The 22792-nt window shown below is 43.3% G+C and overlaps 2 protein-coding genes across 2 annotated transcripts; one reads left to right on the top strand and one right to left on the bottom strand.

Annotated features, from left to right (window-relative positions):
• Positions 1-4233: 4233 nt before the first annotated feature.
• On the top strand, positions 4234-17378 carry tpo (thyroid peroxidase; the record flags this gene model as incomplete). The annotated part of the gene is made up of 11 exons (XM_079498296.1): positions 4234-4388; positions 4727-4856; positions 5270-5470; positions 5745-5835; positions 6428-6570; positions 7249-7560; positions 14427-14685; positions 15154-15324; positions 15476-15713; positions 16452-16660; positions 17025-17378. 11 exons carry the CDS (start codon positions 4234-4236, stop codon positions 17036-17038), a joined length of 1923 nt encoding a protein of 640 aa, XP_079354422.1. The 3' UTR covers positions 17039-17378.
• Positions 17379-17911: 533 nt separating this feature from the next.
• LOC306921181 (phosphoglycerate mutase 1-like) lies at positions 17912-18673 on the bottom strand (the record flags this gene model as incomplete). The annotated part of the gene is made up of 1 exon (XM_079498293.1): positions 17912-18673. One exon carries the CDS (start codon positions 18671-18673, stop codon positions 17912-17914), a length of 762 nt encoding a protein of 253 aa, XP_079354419.1.
• Between the last annotated feature and the right edge of the window lie 4119 nt (positions 18674-22792).

Raw genomic sequence — 22792 nt, 5'->3', positions numbered from 1 at the left:
GTGTGTTTGTGTGTGTGTGTGTGTGTGTGTGTGTGTGTGTGTGTGTGTGTGTGTGTGTGTGTGTGTGTGTGTGTGTGTGTGTGTGTGTGTGTGTGTGTGTGTGTGTGTGTGTGTGTGTGTGTGTGTGTGTGTGTGTGTGTGTTTTGGCTCTACATTTTGTTATCTTCCTTGTTGTTAGGATACAAACATGCACATGTCACTTTATTAGGTGATGATGTTGCCATAATGTCAGACTAATTGATTATAAACTTAATCTGAGATGTACCTGCATGCACATAATTCATAGACAAGTCCTGAGTTTTATACAACATTTATTAACTGTAGGAGAAAACTATCGCACACCTAGCAATCAGGCGTATGCACAGGTGCGTAGGCCAGTGGACATCAAAGAAAGCAATAAGGTACACCCGCACACTGTGTATCTGCTCGGCACAAGAGTATTGTCTTATTTAATGAAGCAACGTTTCGGTCCCTAGTGACCGAAACGTTGCTTCACAAAGGCACTGCTCCGCTCCCTTTGTGACTCGCTATCAATAGCAGTTTGAACAGTATTATGGTGTATTCATATAATACAAATGGCATTGCTTCATCTTGTAAACCTTGAGATTTTGTATGTGTTTGTCTGGTTTACATTTTGTTTTTCATTATCTATTTACAGTTTCATCTATCACCAAGGAATTGCTTTTATCTTCATATCAAGAAAGTCTTCAAATGCTAGATAAAGCCTTGTTCCACAGCAGTCAGAGGTAATACACCTCTCATGCTGCAGTTATCATCTCCATTTATAAAATAATTTCCCCACTATGAACAATTCTATTTTTCTTTTGGCACTGTAGACACAACACAGCCATGTCTGTGGTGCATATGATGTCTACGTTTCCCCGGCAAGCGGAACCAGACACCCAGGAGATTTCCAGAGCAGCAGAAGTCTTCACAACAACTCTGCAAGTCCTGAAGGACAGAACATCACTCAGATATAAAAGAGACACCACTGCATCAGGTTCTGGGAGCACACTTTCAGCATCTAGCATGGAATTACACCATCTTAATTTCATCATCTTCAGGTCATGTTCACAGCATCAAAGAACCAGTTAAATATTATAGTAATTCCCAACCTGTGGGGCTGGGCCCACTGTAAGGATATTGCAAGTGGGCCTTGAAATAATAGGCAAAACACGATATATTAATGTTATATTAACATTCATATTTAAAAAAATACTGTGTAAAAAAATATGTCATGGTATTTTGTTCTTTAAAACCTTGACATTTTTGTTTTTACTGTGATACCTATAAACTTAAAGTATGTTATTTTAATCCCTTTAGGGCCCACTGTTGGGACATGATGATATTGCAAGTAGTCCCCCTTATGTGATAATAAGTAGTATACTGTGTTAGTTCCATTGGTCCAAGCCGGCCCGGAACACAATCGATTGATTGATCATTCAAAAAATAAACATGCTCTGAAAATGCATGCAGCCCACTTAACACGGCTGTCGTGGTCAGACGCGTGAGTCCGGCCAGGAACGCTTTAGAGATTTCTAAGTGGGCCCTGATAGCTGGGTCTGAATTCGTTCAAAATCAACAAAATCGTGCACTTGGTGACAAGTTCTTGATTTTTGGTATGGTGTTAGGGATGGGCATAAGGTTTTCAAAAACCATCGCAAACGAGTTGGGCTCGCCCCCTAGTGGTCCGTTTGCAATGAATCTAATATTAAATGGGCCAGTATATGGTTAAAAACCATAATAATGGATAAAATAAAAAAAATCAATGGATTCTATTAGTATTGGGTGTGCTTAATAACATACTAAAAATGTAGGAAAAAATTACTTCTGGAAAGGCATCATTTTCAAGATTGCGTCCACAATAGCTGCAAAATGCCTATAAAGCTTGGATTTAATATGTAAAAAATAATAATAATAATTGATAAAATAGATTTTCCAATGGATTCTATTAGTATTGGGTATGCTAAATAACATATAAACATTTTGGGTGAAAATAACTTCTGGAAAGGCATCATTTTCAAGATGGCGTCCACGGTGGCCTCAGTAAGCTTAAAATGCCTATAAACTGGGATTTAATACATAAAAAATCATAACAATTATGCACTTGGTGACAAGTTTTAGATTTTTGGCATGGTGTTAGGTATGGGCATGAGGTTTTCAAAAACCATCGCAAACGAGTTGGGCTTGCCCCCTAGTGGTCTGTTTGCAATGAATCCAATGTTAAATAGGCCAGCATTGGATTCATTGCAAACAGACCACTAGGGGGCGAGCCCAACTTGTTTGCGATGGTTTTTGAAAACATTATGCCCATACCTAACATCATGCCAAATATCTAAAACTTGTCACCAAGTGCATAATTGTTATGATTTTGTATGTATTAAATCCCAGTTTATAGTCATTTTAAGCTTACTGAGGCCACCGTGGACGCCATCTTGAAAATGATGCCTTTCCAGAAGTTATTTTCACCCAAAATTGTAATATGTTATTTAGCATACCCAATACTAATAGAATCCATTGGAAAATATATTTTATCAATTATTTTGGTTTTTTTTTTACATATGAAATCCCAGCTTTATAGGCATTTTGCAGCTATTGTGGACGCAATCTTGAAAATGATGCCTTTCCAGACGTTATTTTTTCCTAATTCTTTAGTATGTTATTTAGCACACCCAATACTAATAAAATCCATTGAAAAATCTCTTTTATCAATTATTATGGTTTTTAACCATATACTGGCCCATTTGATATTAGATTCATTGCAAACAGACCACTAGGGGGCGAGCCCGACTTGTTTGCGATGGTTTTTGAAAACCTTATGCCCATACCTAACATCATGCCAAATATCTAAAACTTGTCACCAAGTGCATAATTGTTATGATTTTTTATGTATTAAATCCCAGTTTATAGTCATTTTAAGCTTACTGAGGCCACCGTGGACGCCATCTTGAAAATGATGCCTTTCCAGAAGTTATTTTCACCCGAAATTGTAATATGTTATTTAGCATACCCAATACTAATAGAATCCATTGGAAAATATATTTTATCAATTATTTTGGGGTTTTTTTTACATATGAAATCCCAGCTTTATAGGCATTTTGCAGCTATTGTGGACGCAATCTTGAAAATGATGCCTTTCCAGACGTTATTTTTTCCTAATTCTTTAGTATGTTATTTAGCACACCCAATACTAATAAAATCCATTGAAAAATCTCTTTTATCAATTATTATGGTTTTTAACCATATACTGGCCCATTTGATATTAGATTCATTGCAAACAGACCACTAGGGGGCGAGCCCGACTTGTTTGCGATGGTTTTTGAAAACCTTATACCCATACCTAACATCATGCCAAAAATCAAAAACTTGTCACCAAGAGTATAATTGTTATGATTTTTTATATATTAAATCCCAGTTTATAGGCATTTTAAGCTCCTGGCAGCCATCGTGGACGCCATCTTGAAAATAATGCCTTTCCAGAAGTTATTTTTTCCTAATTTTGTAGTATGTTATTTAGCACACCCAATACTAATAGAATCCATTGAAAAATCTCTTTTATCAATTATTGTGGTTTTTAACCATAGACTGACCCATTTAATATTAGATTCATTGCAAACAGGCCACTAGGGGGCGCTCCCAACTTGTTTGCGATGGTTTTTGAAAACCTTATAACCATACCTACCACCATACCAAAAATCAAAAACTTGTCACCAAGTGCACGATTATAACGAATTCAGACCCAGCTATGATGCAGAAAAGGTGGAGAACCGCAGTTTGGAGTGAGGTGTATGTATGCTACTGCTCATTTCATTTGAGAGTCTGTTTCAGGTTTGTTTCTCATTCTTGGCTATAGGGAAGCCTTTTATCTCCATATTTAAACTTTGTAATAGTTTGTAGTGAAAATAGCAGTTCCACAAGCACACGAGTCGCAATGTAACCTTTTGAGCTTGTAGATCTGCTTTTTTAACGTATTAACAAGAGCTTATGACTACTGTATGTACAATGACTATAGGCTACATTTAGATCTATTCACCATATTCACACGGAGGACATTTTGCTATTAAGTTAATGAAATGTCAACCCGTTGGGGTGGCATTTTCCCCCTTCCCGCAAATATGACGTGAGAGCAAAATGGCCGCTGTGTGTGAATATAGTAAATTGGAGCCCATGGGTTATTTTTCCAATGGTCTGAAAAGTAACAGTTTTGGACATACAAGGTTTCCCACGACAGCAATGCCATGTATTTCTGTCCCAGAGTTGCTGTCCTGGGAGGACGTGGAGCTCATTGCAGAGCTGTCAGGATGCCCACCAGCCACACACCATGCCATGTGTCTCCAACAACACCATGTCAACAAGTACCGCTCCATATCAGGTCTCTGCAACAATAGGTACGTTCTGACTCTTATTAATATTCCTCCATGCAATGGTCTTTCACGCCTACTGGTTCTAAACGTTGGGTGGTCCCCTTGGAACGCCAGGGGTCCAAATGTACCGTTTTGTGGTTCGTGGTTCAATTAGCATACGCATGGACCACATGCTCACGTGTTGGTTGGGAGGGCCCGATATGTCTCATATGTATCATTTTTCTATGACCCAATTTTCCCTCAAATAAAGCCAAAATTAGCAGTCAAAAGCTACAATGATAATTATACTTGGAGGGAAAAACAAATACATAATGGTTGCTCTTCAAATGTACCCTTTTTTATACATTTGTGTTGCAATGCAGGCTAAATCCCCTGTGGGGAGCCAGCAACACTCCGTTGAACAGATGGCTTCCTGCTGAATATGAGGATGGAGAGACACAGCCCAAAGGATGGAACCATGGACGCTTACATAACGGCTTCCAACTGCCCCTGGTAACTGAAAAGGGTATTTCACTTTAAAGCACATCTGGGGTCATTTGAATCTACTCTGGATTTTAAGTTGCTTGATTCAATATTTACTGACACCCCTTCTTCCTTTATAAGCCCATTATATAACTTCAAAGTCCATTTGAACCATGTTAGACTTATTGAAGACACACGTCCCTGCATGGTTCTGGTGACTGTCCTTCTAATGCATAAGGGGGGCGTGTTTTTATTTATTTTATTTATTTTATTTATTTTATTTATTTTATTTATTTTATTTATTTTATTTATTTTATTTATTTTATTTATTTTATTTATTTTATTTATTTTATTTATTTTATTTATTTTATTTATTTTATTTATTTCCACAATCTGATTAAAACGTTGAATCTTTTGACAGCCTGAGTTTGTCTATTAAACAGGCACGGGAGGTGAGCAGGAACATAGTGAAGAGCTCTCACAAGCACAAAGACAGCATGTACTCTCAGATGCTGGTGGAATGGGGTCAGTACATCGACCATGACATGACCTTCACCCCTCAAAGCATCAGCAAGGCTGCTTTTAAAGGAGGCGCTGACTGTTGGAGCACATGTGAAAATGTGCATCCGTGCTTTCCTATCCAGGTAAACTAACTAACACGTGTACTCCATACTGTTGCTGTCCATATTTCACCTTTTTATTGGCTTTTTCTTTACGACATTACAAATGCTAACAGATTGAGCTAGGCTACTCAACGTCTCAACCTTTATTTTCTATTTATTTTTTGGAATCCAAGTCGTTTTTTGACATATAAGTGTATGTTGACTTCAGTACTTTTACTCAAGTTTTGCATATTTCTATTGTGATATTGCTACTTTTACTTCTTCCACCACCGTCATTATGTCCTCTGTGTTACAGACGTGTGGCGTGTTGTCTGGTGACAAAACATGTATGCCTTTCTTCCGCTCGTCAGCAGCCTGCCCTACCAGTGTTGTATCAGACATTAAAGGTAAGTGATATGTTTGGTTAAAAAAACATTTCTGATAGAAATCAGCAAATCACCATGTTTGTTCAACATTGGCATGTCTCTCCAACTCTTTAGTAAACATTTTCAGATCAAAGCAAAGCAAAGTTCTTTGTTTACCCAGGGTGAATGGACTAAGCTCGACGAACTTGTTTACAGCCAGACCCTGCTCATAGAACATTTCATGGTAGGGGTTCAATGCCTTGCTCAAGGGCACTTCAGCGGTGGTAATTTTAACGTGCCGGTCTGGGGATACGAACTGGCGACCTTCCGATAACAAGACCGCTCCGCAAACCGTTGCCCCTGGGTCGCCAATTTCATCAGGAGAGAGAACCCCATTCATCAGCTTAAATTGAACATTCCAGTTCCATTTTTGTCTGCTCATATCTTAGTGTTTCATTAATGTCACTTGTTTGTTTATCCTGTATCCTGTATGAGTTCTCTTTCCTGATAAAATGCATGTTCTGTTTACAAAGAAGGTATACCGCTGTTAATGACCAAACACTCTATCTATAACAATGATCGTTATCAGATTACAGAGCTATTTGACACGCTATATTCCATACTGACTTTAAAGGAGCTCTGCAGCGTCAACAGATGAACGCCATCACGTCCTTTATCGATGCTTCAGTGGTATATGGCCACACCCCCAAATTACAGCGCTCTCTGCGTGAGCTCTCTGGCACCGATGGACGTCTGGCTGTCAATCATCAATTCAAGGTAGAGCTACAACTGTCAGTCATTTTTTATTGATTTCTCTATCAATTACTTATTTTATTAAAAGTGATATTTGAAGTTAAATATCCTTTGTTGTTGGTGTTAAGAATATACTTTGATGGTAATTTGCAGGACCGGGAGAACACTTATTCTTCTTCCAATCAGGAGAGAGAACTCATACAGGATACTGGATAAACAAGTTGAATTTGGACGTGATGAAACAAAGTGGGAAGACAATTGAACCCGGAACATTATGTAATTTAATTGATTGGAAACCCACTGCACCTTTTTTTTTTGCTTACTCAAGAGCTGGAGAGACGGAGACACCTCACTAGCAATGATTGAAATCTAAATATAGATTTAAAAAGTAATACATAAATAAATGTATAAATAAATGAATCTTGTTTATATTTTTGCTACTGTTACTGTACATTGTATCGCGACCACGGAGCACGGGCGTATAGTCTGCATGCTCAGCACTTGACTGACTTATTGCTGAACCCGAACTGCACACGAAATGTTCGCTCACAACTTGTGACCGGCTCAAATACATACAAGAACATAAGAGAAAATACTAATTTAATTTAATTTGAATAAAATCGATAATTTTGTCCGTGATCAATTTATTCAATAACTTGAAGTCCCCCCCCCCACCCCCCACACACCTCCCATTCCTTCCAGGACCCAAATGACAGAGCCTACCTGCCTTTTGTGCGGGGCGTCCCATCGGCGTGCCACCAGGCCCCTGGCAGCGGCGGCGGGACGGGGACGGGGACGTGGTCGGGGACGGGGACACCGCGCCGCCGCCCCAGAGTGGAGTGTTTCCGTGCCGGGGACAGCAGGGTGAACGAGGCCCTGGGCCTGGTGGCTCTGCACACCCTGTGGCTCAGGGAACACAACCGAGTGGCCGCGGCTCTGACACGCCTCAACGCTCACTGGAGCGCCGAGACCACGTACCAGGAGACACGCAAGATCATTGGAGCTCTGCATCAGGTATACTGTATACTATGGCTGGAAATGGCGTTTACATATAGTACACATAGTACATGCATACACCTTCCCTAATGATTATATCTGGTTTCAGTATTTATTTATGGTGTATTGTCTCTATTATTAAGGTTATTGTAGCAGTCAATTTATATTGGGGGTCGGGAGGGGGCGGGGCGGGGGTCCCGAGACATTGCCAAAGCATTTCCGGGGGTCCCCGGCCAAAAACGTTGAGAACCCCTGCTGTATAGCAGTGATGGAACAGATAAGTACTAGTAGTAACTAACGTTTTCAAATGTAGTCGAGTAGAAGTAAAACGATTGGTGCTTACTGTTTAATGCCAAGGACACACAAATTAATATGTATTTGACCAGGGGCCCCCATCTGAAAATGTGTTGTGCCAGGGGCCCCATCTAAAAGTGTGTTGTGCCAGGGGCCCCATCTAAAAATGTGTTGTGCCAGGGACCCCCATCTAAAAATGTGTTGTGCCAGGGACCCCCATCTAAAATGTGTTGTGCCAGGGACCCCCATCTGAAATGTGTTGTGCCAGGGACCCCCATCTAAAATGTGTTGTGCCAGGGACCCCCATCTGAAATGTGTTGTGCCAGGGACCCCCATCTAAAATGTGTTGTGCCAGGGACCCCCATCTGAAATGTGTTGTGCCAGGGACCCCCATCTAAAATGTGTTGTGCCAGGGACCCCCATCTGAAATGTGTTGTGCCAGGGACCCCCATCTAAAAATATGTTGTGCCAGGGGCCCCATCTAAAAATGTGTTGTGCCAGGGACCCCCATCTGAAAATGTGTTGTGCCAAGGGCCCCATCTAAAAATGTGTTGTGCCAGGGAGTCAGGGACCCCCATCTAAAAATGTGTTGTGCCAGGGGCCCCATCTAAAAATGTGTTGTGCCAGGGGCCCCATCTAAAAATGTGTTGTGCCAGGGACCCACATCTAAAAATGTGTTGTGCCAGGGACCCCCATCTAAAAATGTGTGGTGCCAGGGACCCCCATCTAAAAATGTGTTGTGCCAAGGGGCCCCATCTAAAAATGTGTTGTGCCAGGGACCCCATCTAAAAATGTGTTGTGCCAGGGACCCCCATCTAAAAATGTGTGGTGCCAGGGACCCCCATCTAAAAATGTGTTGTGCCAAGGGCCCCATCTAAAAATGTGTTGTGCCAGGGACCCCCATCTAAAAATGTGTTGTGCCAGGGACCCCATCTGAAAATGTGTTGTGCCAGGGACCCCCATCTGAAAATGTGTTGTGCCAGGGACCCCATCTGAAAATGTGTTGTGCCAGGGACCCCCATCTAAAAATGTGTTGTGCCAGGGACCCCATCTGAAAATGTGTTGTGCCAGGGGCCCCATCTAAAAATATGTTGTGCCAGGGACCCCCAAAAATATGTTGTGCCAGGGACCCCCATCTAAAAATGTGTTGTGCCAGGGACCCCCATCTGAAAATGTGTGGTGCCAGGGACCACCATCTGAAAATGTGTTGTGCCAGGGGCCCCATCTAAAAATGTGTTGTGCCAGGGACCCCCATCTAAAAATATGTTGTGCCAGGGACCCCCAAAAATGTGTTGTGCCAGGGACCCCCATTTAAAAATATGTTGTGCCAGGGACCCCCATCTAAAAATGTGTTGTGCCAGGGACCCCCATCTAAAAATATGTTGTGCCAGGGACCCCCAAAAATGTGTTGTGCCAGGGACCCCCAAAAATGTGTTGTGCCAGGGACCCCCATCTAAAAATGTGTTGTGCCAGGGACCCCCATCTAAAAATGTGTGGTGCCAGGGACCCCCATCTAAAAATGTGTTGTGCCAGGGACCCCCATCTAAAAATGTGTTGTGCCAAGGGCCCCATCTAAAAATGTGTTGTGCCAGGGACCCCCATCTGAAAATGTGTTGTGCCAGGGACCCCCAAAAATATGTTGTGCCAGGGACCCCCATCTAAAAATGTGTTGTGCCAGGGACCCCCATCTGAAAATGTGTGGTGCCAGGGACCCCCATTTAAAAATATGTTGTGCCAGGGACCCCCATCTGAAAATGTGTTGTGCCAGGGACCCCCATCTAAAAATGTGTTGTGCCAGGGACCCCCATCTGAAAATGTGTTGTGCCAGGGACCCCCATTTAAAAATATGTTGTGCCAGGGACCCCCATCTGAAAATGTGTTGTGCCAGGGACCCCCATCTAAAAATGTGTTGTGCCAGGGACCCCCATCTGAAAATGTGTTGTGCCAGGGACCCCCATTTAAAAATATGTTGTGCCAGGGACCCCCATCTAAAAATGTGTTGTGCCAGGGACCCCCATCTGAAAATGTGTTGTGCCAGGGACCCCCATTTAAAAATATGTTGTGCCAGGGACCCCCATCTAAAAATGTGTTGTGCCAGGGACCCCCATCTAAAAATGTGTTGTGCCAGGGACCCCCATTTAAAAATATGTTGTGCCAGGGACCCCCATCTGAAAATGTGTTGTGCCAGGGACCCCCATCTAAAAATGTGTTGTGCCAGGGACCCCCATTTAAAAATATGTTGTGCCAGGGACCCCCATCTGAAAATGTGTTGTGCCAGGGACCCCCATCTGAAAATGTGTTGTGCCAGGGACCCCCAAAAATATGTTGTGCCAGGGACCCCCATCTAAAAATGTGTTGTGCCAGGGACCCACATCTAAAAATGTGTGGTGCCAGGGACCCCCATCTAAAAATGTGTTGTGCCAGGGACCCCCATCTAAAAATGTGTTGTGCCAGGGACCCCCATCTAAAAATGTGTGGTGCCAGGGACCCCCATCTAAAAATGTGTTGTGCCAGGGACCCCCATCTAAAAATGTGTTGTGCCAAGGGCCCCATCTAAAAATGTGTTGTGCCAGGGACCCCCATCTGAAAATGTGTTGTGCCAGGGACCCCCAAAAATATGTTGTGCCAGGGACCCCCATCTAAAAATGTGTTGTGCCAGGGACCCCCATCTGAAAATGTGTGGTGCCAGGGACCCCCATTTAAAAATATGTTGTGCCAGGGACCCCCATCTGAAAATGTGTTGTGCCAGGGACCCCCATCTAAAAATGTGTTGTGCCAGGGACCCCCATCTGAAAATGTGTTGTGCCAGGGACCCCCATTTAAAAATATGTTGTGCCAGGGACCCCCATCTGAAAATGTGTTGTGCCAGGGACCCCCATCTAAAAATGTGTTGTGCCAGGGACCCCCATCTGAAAATGTGTTGTGCCAGGGACCCCCATTTAAAAATATGTTGTGCCAGGGACCCCCATCTAAAAATGTGTTGTGCCAGGGACCCCCATCTGAAAATGTGTTGTGCCAGGGACCCCCATTTAAAAATATGTTGTGCCAGGGACCCCCATCTAAAAATGTGTTGTGCCAGGGACCCCCATCTAAAAATGTGTTGTGCCAGGGACCCCCATTTAAAAATATGTTGTGCCAGGGACCCCCATCTGAAAATGTGTTGTGCCAGGGACCCCCATCTAAAAATGTGTTGTGCCAGGGACCCCCATTTAAAAATATGTTGTGCCAGGGACCCCCATCTGAAAATGTGTTGTGCCAGGGACCCCCATCTGAAAATGTGTTGTGCCAGGGACCCCCAAAAATATGTTGTGCCAGGGACCCCCATCTAAAAATGTGTTGTGCCAGGGACCCACATCTAAAAATGTGTGGTGCCAGGGACCCCCATCTAAAAATGTGTTGTGCCAGGGACCCCCATCTGAAAATGTGTTGTGCCAGGGACCACCATCTAAAAATATGTTGTGCCAGGGACCCCCATCTGAAAATATGTTGTGCCAGGGACCCCCATCTAAAAATATGTTGTGCCAGGGACCCCCAAAAATGTGTTGTGCCAGGGACCCACATCTAAAAATGTGTTGTGAAATGAAATGAAATGAAATCTATATTTACCCAGGGTATCTGGGCTAAGCTCAAGAACTTGTTTCCAGCCAGGCCCTGCTCATAGAACACATTTCATCGTAGTGGTTGATGCCTTGTTCAAGGGCATTTCAGCGGTGGTAATTTTAACGTGTCGGACGGCTGATTCGAACTGGGAACCTTCCGGTATCTAGACCGCGCCGCTATCCGTTCGGCCACCGCTGCCACAATGTGTGCCAGGGACCCCCATCTAAAAATGTGTGGTGCCAGGGACCCCCATCTAAAAATGTGTTGTGCCAGGGACCCCCATCTGAAAATGTGTTGTGCCAGGGACCCCCATCTAAAAATGTGTTGTGCCAGGGACCCCCATCTAAAAATGTGTTGTGCCAGGGACCCCCATCTGAAAATGTGTTGTGCCAGGGACCCCCATCTGAAAATGTGTTGTGCCAGGGACCCCCATCTGAAAATATGTTGTGCCAGGGACCCCCATCTGAAAATATGTTGTGCCAGGGACCCCCATCTGAAAATATGTTGTGCCAGGGACCCCCATCTGAAAATGTGTTGTGCCAGGGACCCCCATCTAAACATGTGTTGTGCCAGGGACCCCCATCTGAAAATATGTTGTGCCAGGGACCCCCATCTGAAAATGTGTTGTGCCAGGGACCCCCATCTGAAAATGTGTTGTGCCAGGGACCCCCATCTAAAAATATGTTGTGCCAGGGACCCCCATCTAAAAATATGTTGTGCCAGGGACCCCCATCTAAAAATGTGTTGTGCCAGGGACCCCCATCTAAAAATGTGTGGTGCCAGGGACCCCCATCTGAAAATGTGTTGTGCCAGGGACCCCCATCTGAAAATATGTTGTGCCAGGGACCCCCATCTGAAAATGCGTGGTGCCATACAAGATTAGAATGATTAAAAAATATTCCACTTTTTTTTCTCCCCAAGATGTTTTGAAAGTGAGCAGATCTATACAAGCTTTTTGCATTGCAATTTCAATGTACCTTTATTAACATATGGGGCCGATTCTACAAATGTCTTCTAAACCAATAGTTCTCTTTTTGCCAAGGATTGGCAAATGATATGGATATGGCCCATACATCCAAACAGAAAATTGATTGCATTAAATGACTTTAAACAACATTAAATTCACTCATTTTGCCACTCGATCTGTCATTCACTTTATGCATGCGCATACCCTCTATTACAGTTTGAGAACTACTGATTTAGAAGGCATTTGTAGAATCGACCTCAGGTCTAAATGTGTTAAAAGAAATTCAAAATTATTAAAAAAAAAAATGTTCAAAAATAGCAGACATACAAGATCGCAGAGCGGCACGAAGTGACTTAACTCAAACATTATTGTCACATCACGGTTTTACAGAGAGGGTTCAATGATTTGTTGTACAAGCTCCATTATCCCATGCAGTTATAAGAGATGGAGAAAGAAAGAATGAAAAGACAGATCAGATATCAACGTTGGCAGTGTGAAATATACGTGTGATGCATTATACATAAAGGTGCGTGATACACATATGAAATATGAAAAATGCATATGGTGCATTTTTTTTGCGTGCATTGTAGCATGCAAATTTTGTCGGGAAGAGAAAGCAGTTGCTATTTAATTAGTTTGTAATCCCCATTGGTAGACAAAGTTATTGGGTAGACAGGTAGACGGGGACGGGGGCAGTGGGTGTTCTGCCTTTATGGACAGATACAGTAGTCTGACAGGAAATGGGTAGAGAGAATGACAGGCAGCAAAGGACGCCGAGATCGGGAGTCGAACCCCCGACACGTTAACTTGTCAGGTGGCATTAGCAGCCTATAGGTGTCCAAACGGTTATGCCAGCCGTCCGAAGATTCTTCAATGTCTTCATCGTTATGCTAACACGCTGTCTTCATCAGTGTAGTCAAACCCACAGATGTTATAGTTCATTTCCAAAGTGATCAAATTATTTTTGTGCAATTAAATGGTCAGCTAGATGATGATAAAAAGTTCAGTATGTGAATACCAATGATAGTAGGCCTACCAATTCAGGATATTGTTTACTAATGAATTACATTGTTTCGGTACTGTAGCATTCCTACTTCATCTAGTCACTAGATTCTAGTGTAAACTATAAACAACAATCCTCTCTCTCTCTCTCTCTCTCTCTCTCTCTCTCTCTCTCTCTCTCTCTCTATGCAATGCAATTTAAATTAAGGTGAAGTAAAACTAAAATGCACTAAACAGCAGCGAGTCGGAAAACTGGCGAGTTCTCTGGTATCCGCTGAAACAGCTCTCAAAGTCACTCTTTTAGTACGTAAACACAAACAAAGTTGATTCAGACACTATAGAGCATCACAAAAACTCTATTGTTTTATTTTTTTTTATAAAAATGTTAACTTCCTGTTGATTTTACTATTTGAAGATCTGGATCCGGGTATATGGCTCCAGTTCGGATTTTCTTCCTAATATAAAAAAGCACATTGGTAGGACAGATCAGACTTCATGAACTGTTCATATAGCCTTCCTCTGAGACACCGGGTGAGTATAGGCAGAACTTGTGGCATCTTATATTGAGCATTAGTGAGGGCCAATTATATGAAGCCATATACAAGCTCACAACGCATCACAATGTGACACGTTGTGAGCTTGTAGATCGGGTATTGTAGCCATTTAAAACAGTGGTTCTCATAGTGGGGTCCTTTGGAGGGTTCCAGTGGGTGTTAATACAGACTCACAATCATTTAACCACTTTATTCACATTTTATACGTTTGCTATAGCAGATAGACTTATAAAGCTTCACTTCTTGTCGTGCTGGGGGGTCCCTGGCACACCACATTTTTCAGATCAAATGCATATGAATATGGGGGCCCTTGACATGAAAAAGTTTGACAACCACTGCTTTCAAAAAATAGAGAATTTGAGAAAATCGTTATACATCTTCATACGATGAAGTATAAAATATGAAAATACCAGGTTTCTGCCCGACAGTGACAATAAGTCTGCTTTCCTGTGGCCCTCTCTTTCCAGATTATTACCATGAGAGATTATGTTCCAAAGATCATCGGTCTGAAGTCTTTGGAAGAGTACATAGCACCCTACAGGGGATACGATCCCACCGTGGACCCTTCAGCCTCCAACGTCTTTGCCACGGCAGCGTTCCGCTTCGGCCACGCTACCATCAATCCAGTCCTCCGGAGACTGAACGAGAGCTTCCAGGAAGATCAGCGCTTCCCGTCCTTGAATCTGGAACACACATTCTTCAGTCCGTGGAGAATAGTTCAACAAGGTCAGCCAAGTTCTGCGGGAAGCAATTTCTTTCTGTCCATGCTGTTTTCTACTCACGTACATGCAGTACATAATGTTACAAGTGGTTTTGTTCTGGAGTGTCAATAAGCCAATGCCCAGACTTTGCACTTACTGTAGGCTACACTGCATGTTGTAATTCAATGTGTGTGTGTGTGTGTGTGTGTGTGTGTGTGTGTGTGTGTGTGTGTGTGTGTGTGTGTGTGTGTGTGTGTGTGTGTGTGTGTGTGTGTGCTATTATTATTATTGTTATTATTACACATTACACACATTATTACACAAGCTATTAAAATAGCTTGTGACTAATATACAATGGATCCATTGAAAGGTTATTTTTTCCATTTCAGGAGTAAGTAAGGATTTTGGACATACGGTTTCCACCCGATGGCGATGATAATGAGGCACGCTGCATATTGTATTTTCATCTTGTCATTGTGCCGTTGGTGTACAGGTGGAATAGAACCGGTCCTCAGGGGTGTGATGGGGACGGCAGCAGCCGCCATGAGCCCAGAGCAGCTCATGTCTGAGGAGGTGACAGAGAGGTTGCTCCTTCTGGACGCTCCGCACAAGATGGACCTGGCCTCGCTCAATCTGCAGCGGGGACGAGATCACGCTCTTCCAGGTCAGACTTCACGGCTCAACCTCCAAGCCTTTCCCAAATAAATAAATTAATACAACTATCAAACAAGCTTTAAAAAACGGATCTAAACTGAAATGGAAATTAAATTAAAACTAATACCAAAAAATGCTAAACTATGACAACCTTGTTTCAGGCTACAATGCCTGGAGAGCATTCTGTGGACTGAAGAGAATAGACACACAAGAAGACTTCCAGGGTGTTGTGAAAGACGCCAGAGTTGTGGAGGAGATCATGAAGTTGTACAAACACCCAGACAACATAGACGTATGGCTTGGAGGACTGGTTGAAGACCTGCTGCCTGGCTCCAGAACCGGACCACTGTTTGCCTGCCTGATCGGGAAGCAGATGAAAGTGCTACGTGATGGAGACAGGTACATTTTAGTTCAGGGGTCTTCAACGTTTTTCAGGCCAGGGACACCTTAGCTAATGGAGAGAGAGATGAAGCAAGGGCCCCCACTACATAATATAACATTTGATTTGCAGATGTTTACATATATTTTGTAGATTGATTCAAAGACTTGTTTGAGAGCCCTATCATCAGCGTTGTGTTAAATTCAGTATTTCTCGTTAGCATTTTGCATTCATGTTAAAGGTATATTCAATGATTTGACTTAATTCAAATATCACTTATTTTTTCTTTTTTTCTGGATAATTCTCCCTATTATAGAGTGTGCTGACCATATAAGGAGTTCCTCCCTGTCCCCAGTGAGCCCCTGGGGTAAAAAAACCCTAGTTTCAGTTTTGGTGGCGGGTGGCAGAGCCTTCATCCAATCAGGATGAGAGGGGCCTTCCTCCAATCATGATCGAGTGGGGGCGGGCCTTGGTGCACATGCTGTTGGCCTGTTGCACTTCCCCCCACTGTAGAGCGTGCATGTGCACATTTTGTTACCGGGGCGGACCGGGTGGTTTTCCAAATCACCCAAATCACTGAATGCTCCTTTAACGTCTATTTTAAGACATTTCACCCACAATACTGAATACTTTGGCTCTGTACTTGGTCTGCTCTTTTTTGTGTGTGCCTCTTAGCCGTTGTAAAATCCAGAGTAAACCATGGCCTCTTTGTGGCTCATTGTTTTATTCTTTCCTTGGCTTGAACTATGTGCGTCTAGATTTTGGTGGGAGGCGGAAGGCGTGTTCACCGAGCATCAGAGAGCTGAACTGTCCAAGTGGTCACTGTCTCGCATCATCTGTGACAACAGTGACATGAGGGAGGTCCCACGTGACGCCTTCAGGTTGGGCCGTTTCCCTGCTGACCTGTTGCCCTGCCATCGCATTCCATCAATCAACCTGGACGCATGGAGAGAGGACAGCACCACAGGTGACACTTATTTACGCTCATTGAAAGTAATAGAGCACCGAAGTCTCACAGCACCGCCGCCAGAGGGCGGGTCACAGCGTTATGTTTTTGTATTGGAAAACCAGGGGAATCTTAGATTGTGTCATTACGGAGCCCCTGCGTGGCCATGGTAAGAAAAATTATTAAATGTTTTTTCTCCAAACACAGACATCAAATGTAACTCAATATCAGACGACTCAGAGTCACATGACAAAATCGATGGTGTAGTTGGTTTATTTTTGGAAAACAGTTGTATCGCGTGCATGCGTGCGTGCGTGCGTGCGTGCGTGCAAGCTTGCGTTCGTGCGTGCATTCATGATCCATTGTCTCTTTGTGTTCTTTCCAGGGAATCAAGACTAGGTTGTGCAGAAGAAAATGCAAACCACAAAGCTTCCATTCTACTCATCTGGAGTTTTCCTCTAAATGCACAATTAATGACACAAGCTCTTTAAAAATAAATACTACTGAAGACCAAGCCTGTAGCCTGTAAACTATAGGAATTTATTTCCGGAATATTGATATATATATCTTAATTATGTACATTTATATAACATGAATTCTGTTGAATAAAGCGTACTGTAAAATCGATGTACATTGAAGCTGTTTTTCCAAAAACATTTGTTCAAACATTCTGAATTCACAGTACCATTGTAAGGTCTGTAGTAAAAACTAAACTATTATATAAAGCCTCAATGTTATAATAGAAATCTTTGTCATTTACTTCAAACACAGTTGTCAGCTGTGGGTGAACCGACTGCTGAACCTCTGCTTTTCTCCCACACCAGCCAACAAAACCCCAAACATGACACAAATAAAGTGTCTAAATGAGTAGGCTAATTGATTATTATTTTTTTTACTTCATACTTTATAGATTTTTCATTTTGACAGGACACAACAGTACATTGTCCAAAGGATTTCTCAAACAGAGAAATTGTAAACAAACAACCGTTGTGATGTGATAGACAGACAGGTGTGCCGATCCAGTAAAAGATTCAGTGGCAGAACGCCATTCCGTTTAAGAACAGGAGACAGCAGCTGTCAAAATCCTATATTATATAACCTGCCAGTGTGCCACAAACACATGTCCAAGAAGAAAACATGGATCTACTAACGTCAGATTAACACACACAACTCTCGGGGCTATACAAGTGAAATGACGGTTCCACTAATACCCGAGTGGACCCAGCGATTGGCTGTCACAGCTGTCAATCTCCCCCGCTCCCCTGCCTTTCTTCAGAGCTTTGCCTTCCCCTGGGCAGCCACGGCCCCCATAGCCTTCTTGACGGCCTCCTCGTCGCCCAGGAACTGCAAGGATCCTACAGGCCTCAGGTTCCTGTCCAGCTCATACAGAATGGGGATGCCTGTTGGCAGGTCTAGCTCCATGATGGCCTCCTCTGACATACCCTCAAGGTGCTTTATGATGCCACGGAGACTGTTGCCATGGGCAACGATCAGAACCCTCTTGCCATCCTTGATCTGAGGAACGATCTCCTCGTTCCAGAAAGGCAGTGCCCGGGCGATGGTGTCCTTCAGACTCTCACAGGTTGGAAGCTGGTCAGGCAGGTCGCCATAGCGACGGTCCTTGCTTATGTTGTTATAGAAGTCATGGTTCTCATCCATGGATGGGGGTGGGACATCGAAGGATCGCCTCCAGATCTTGACCTGCGCCTCTCCGTGCTTGGCTGCTGTCTCTGCCTTATTTAGCCCAGTCAGGCCACCGTAGTGGCGCTCGTTGAGGCGCCAGGTACGATGGACAGGCAGCCACATCTGGTCAATGCCCTCCAAAACAAGCCACAGTGTCCGAATGGCCCGCTTGAGTACAGAAGTGTAGCAGATGTCAAATTCATAGCCAGCGTCTTTCAAGGCCTGTCCTGCCCTCTTTGCCTCTTCCACCCCGGTTCCACTGAGCGTTGCGTCGAACCATCCGCAAAAGCGGTTGTCCTGATTCCAGCAGCTCTCTCCATGGCGGAGCAGAACAATCGTGTACGCAGCCATACTCTGACTATAAAACTATAAAACGGAGAAGTGGTGTCCGGAAAGAACTTAACTGAGACGTCAACCCGATGATTAAGTAGAGTGAATCTGAATATCCTCTAATGCAGATATCCTGACTCGTACAGAAGGTGCTGGAGTCTGAGAGAGAGAGAGAGTGCCGGTTGCGAATATAGGCTAAATATTGCTTGCAACTGAAGCTCAAGGGGTGAAGGCCACCTTTTATAGTGCTTGGCTGCATGTCACGATGAGTCAGCTATATCCGTATATGGAGTTCTAAAATATTAGCATGACGTCAGCACTATGTTTGCCAGCTCCATATCTCTCAACCATGCCCAAATATGGAGTTTGTTATGCCAGACTTAGATAGGTTGGCTAAATGTCACATAAATGGAGTACCAATATTCCGATGGTAACTATGGCGACCTGTCAAATACCCATATGACATGTAGGTGAGTGAAGGCCTTCGTTACATTCACCAATGCCCCCTGCTTCAGGGAATATAACCCTTTTTTTTAAAAATACTGTACATACTGTACAGAACCCCAAGAGGGGTTCCCGTCTAGAAGGGTTAGAACACCGAAAGGGGTTCCCGCCCAGAATGGGATAAAGGAAATAAAAACTGACCGTTATGTTTCAAGTGTGGTAAATTTACCTGCCCCACAGATGGCACCTCTAGCTGTCATTTATTAGTGCTGCCTGCCTGCCCTGTAGCCATTATCAGAGTAGAGCTTGAAGCCAGTCTAACGTCAGTCGCCACCTATGACGTCATGGTAGAACCAGCGGGGGGGGTGTGTGTGTGTGTGTGTGTGTGTGTGTGTGTGTGTGTGTGTGTGTGTGGACGGTAGGCTAATGGTATTTTATTCACTTAGGTCGGATTTCAACAGGCTTCCTCACCGTTGAGGTGTCATATGGATGTAATTCCTCACCTATGGCGTTAGGGAGCTCACGTTGGCCTCGGTTACACACCGGCATTCACACCGGAAGTCCACTATTACATTTAAAGTGGTTAAACTGATTTGTATACTGTATTTACTCATTTTTCAGTGAACCCCCTGAAATGCCCATAAGTCCCTGGACCCCACTTTGAGTACCACTGACCTAAAACGTAGCAAGCTCACGCCTCACACTACAGGATCATCGGTGGCATTGTCTGTTAGGAATCCAAAGATCCAGTGAATAATGATGAATTGGTGGTGTCATTCATTGGACTGCCAGCTTAATGATCGTTAATGATGTCATTCATTGGACTGCCAGCTTCATGATCGTTAATGATGTCATTCATTGGACTGCCAGTTTAATGATCCAGGAGATTGTGGACAGATTGAAAGAAACGTACTCAAGTAAATGTAGTTGTTACTCTCCACCGCTACCCTCTGGCCACTCCCACAGTCTGATCTACCAACTGTGTCCCTCGTTAGTCATGCCAATCTTCTCTTCTCACCTCATTTCCCCCGTCAATCAATCAGCTCCGTGGCCACACCTGCTTTCCACACGCCTGATCATTGTTCCCTCGTCCACCCATCTTTGCGTTTAAATCAGTTCACTCCCTCAATGTCAGTTCTTCAGACACAGGATCAACATCTGTGTGCAGTTCACTCCCTCAATGACAGTTCCTGACTGCCCACAACTGTGTGGCTTGTTGCTGTGCGTGTGGTTAGGGACAGGGTTAGTAATACACGAGGCGTGACATGGCACCCCTGAGACAGAGGACACACATCAACATGTCAGTGAGATGTTCATGTGTGCAGTTCACTCCCTCAATGCCTGTTCCTGAGACATAATACTTTACTTACCTGTACCTTCTCCCATAATCTGGGCTGGGCTCCATACTGCTGTGCCTCTGTGCTCCACCAATGTGTCTGTTTGGATATATTTACATTGAGCTATAAACAGGTTTATTCCCCACTCCCCAGTAGTTCTTTTATGTAAAAAAAGAACTGTAGGCTGGTGCATAACAATGAACAATGATGACCATAATGTAAAAACTGTTACTGAATTTTGTATAATCATTATCATGGGCAACACAGCACTACTGACTGAGCATTACAGACTATAAGACAGTTACTTATTTTAGTTCAGCAGAGAGCAACACTATTGTTCATTATCCCTTTGTTTTACATGGGAAACACATTTCCTACTAAGCACATGGAAACCTAGCTACTATTGGAAAACAGGATACAAGATACAATATGGATAATGCTATGCATTGATTTCTGAGTAGTGTGCAAGGGTTGAAGTCTGATTATCGTGTTGGTCAAAACTAGGGATGCACGATATAATCAGTAGCATAATCGGAATCGGTCAAAGAAATGTAAAATATAAAGATTCATCAATGAGTTCAATATAAATCAAAAGTGTCTAGTACCTCTAGTCTAGAACAAAAGCCAAATCAAAATGTCTACATTTAATTTGTGTACTCATCTCATTGCTGTGTCATTCAGTTGTGAAAACAGACACTTGGAAAAGAGTATAGGCTATTTATTGATTGATTGAATACGTAACTTTATTAACAGGCTTTATAGGGCCAATAAACCCCTATAGGGCCTAGGCTGTCCATTGTGGTCCTCTGTATAACATTGGAATCGGTCAGAATTGGTATCGGCAGATATGACCCTGCAAATAATCGGAGATCGGATATCGGTCATAATTTCATAATCGTGCACCCCTAGTCAAAACGTCACATATTTGCATAAATAAATAAAAAACTCCTAATGAGAGCTACTTGGTGTGCATCCTTATGCTTTAATTACTGTGTGGAAGCGTGGGATATATTGTTCTGAAAAGGTCAGACAGTAAACAAACCCCTCACTCACAAAGGAGCTAGCTCTCTCTCTCTCTCTCTTTCTCGCTCTCTCTCCACCCTTCTTCTCCAAGTGAATTCATGTGCCATTTAAAGTCAGAACATCCTCCTCCATGTGTCTCTCCTGTGCCGTATACTCGTACTCTTACCTCACTGCCTGTCTTTAGTCATCTCTCTCTCTCTCTCTCTCTCTCTCTCTCTCTCTCTCTCTCTCTCTCTCTCGGGTATTCTGTCACCTCCACTCTGGAACAAATGGATTTACAGCGCAGGTACACGCACACACACACGTGCGCGCACACACGTGCAACACACACACACACACACACACACACACACACACACACACACACACACACACACACACACACACACACACACACACACACACACACACACACAGGAAACATGCCTGCAGCAAGCCGTGCCCTCCAATGCTATCTGTTATGTAAGACGGAAAAAAACAAAAACACAACTCATCAAAGGAGAACCTTCAGATGAGACTCAGCTGCTGTGCCAGGCTTACATGTCCAAACTAAATACTGTATTAACGTGAACTGTCTTAAACGCCTCAAACTCAAACCATGCGCACCGCCTTGGAATGTCTGTAAAATTGTATTAAAAAGGGAAGACAGTCCTTAATCCTTCTGTCGGTCCTCATCCATTTTCCTCCTCGTCAGTGCAGGGTTGATAAGCCAATATGATCTTGCACATGGGCATAGACCAGTGAAAACACAAGTGTTAATTCAATTGGCAATTTTGTGCACTCTCACTAAATGAAGACTTTTGTGGATGGAGCCAGAGGGAGTGACTCATGGGAGCAGTGGCATGGGTATTGTTTTGCAGGTGTTTCCTGTAGTTACTTGCGCAAGCAGAGCGCACAAGTATTGTGGTCGGCTGGACGTATGTACGTATGGTATGCGTGGTAGGTACAGTATATATACTGGATGTTGATATGACGTAATTAAGATATGTTTCAATGTCGGGTTATAACTGGCTTTTGATGGTGACATAATTAAGATTTCAGATTACATACATTCAGTATACATACAGACATTACCTTTTATCCACCCAACATTGAAACATATCCTAATTACGTCACCATCGGCAGCCAGTTATAACCCGACATTAAAACATATCTTAATTACATTGTGGTAACAAATCCCTCGATGTGTTTGTGTCGTCTCGGACGAAAGGCAGGAGAAAGAACAAAGGAAGAACGTGTGATGGTCTTCTCAGGACATCAGCATTTATTTGGTAAACACAGATGATCAGGTCGTTACAAAGCAGCGTATAAAAAGGTACACGCAATTGTCTGTCTC

The sequence above is a fragment of the Electrona antarctica genome (assembly GCF_951216825.1).
Source record: "Electrona antarctica genome assembly, chromosome: 4".
Lineage (NCBI taxonomy): Eukaryota > Metazoa > Chordata > Actinopteri > Myctophiformes > Myctophidae > Electrona > Electrona antarctica.
The sequence above is the reverse complement of the archived record's forward strand: the minus strand, read 5'-3'. Positions and strand labels throughout refer to the sequence as shown.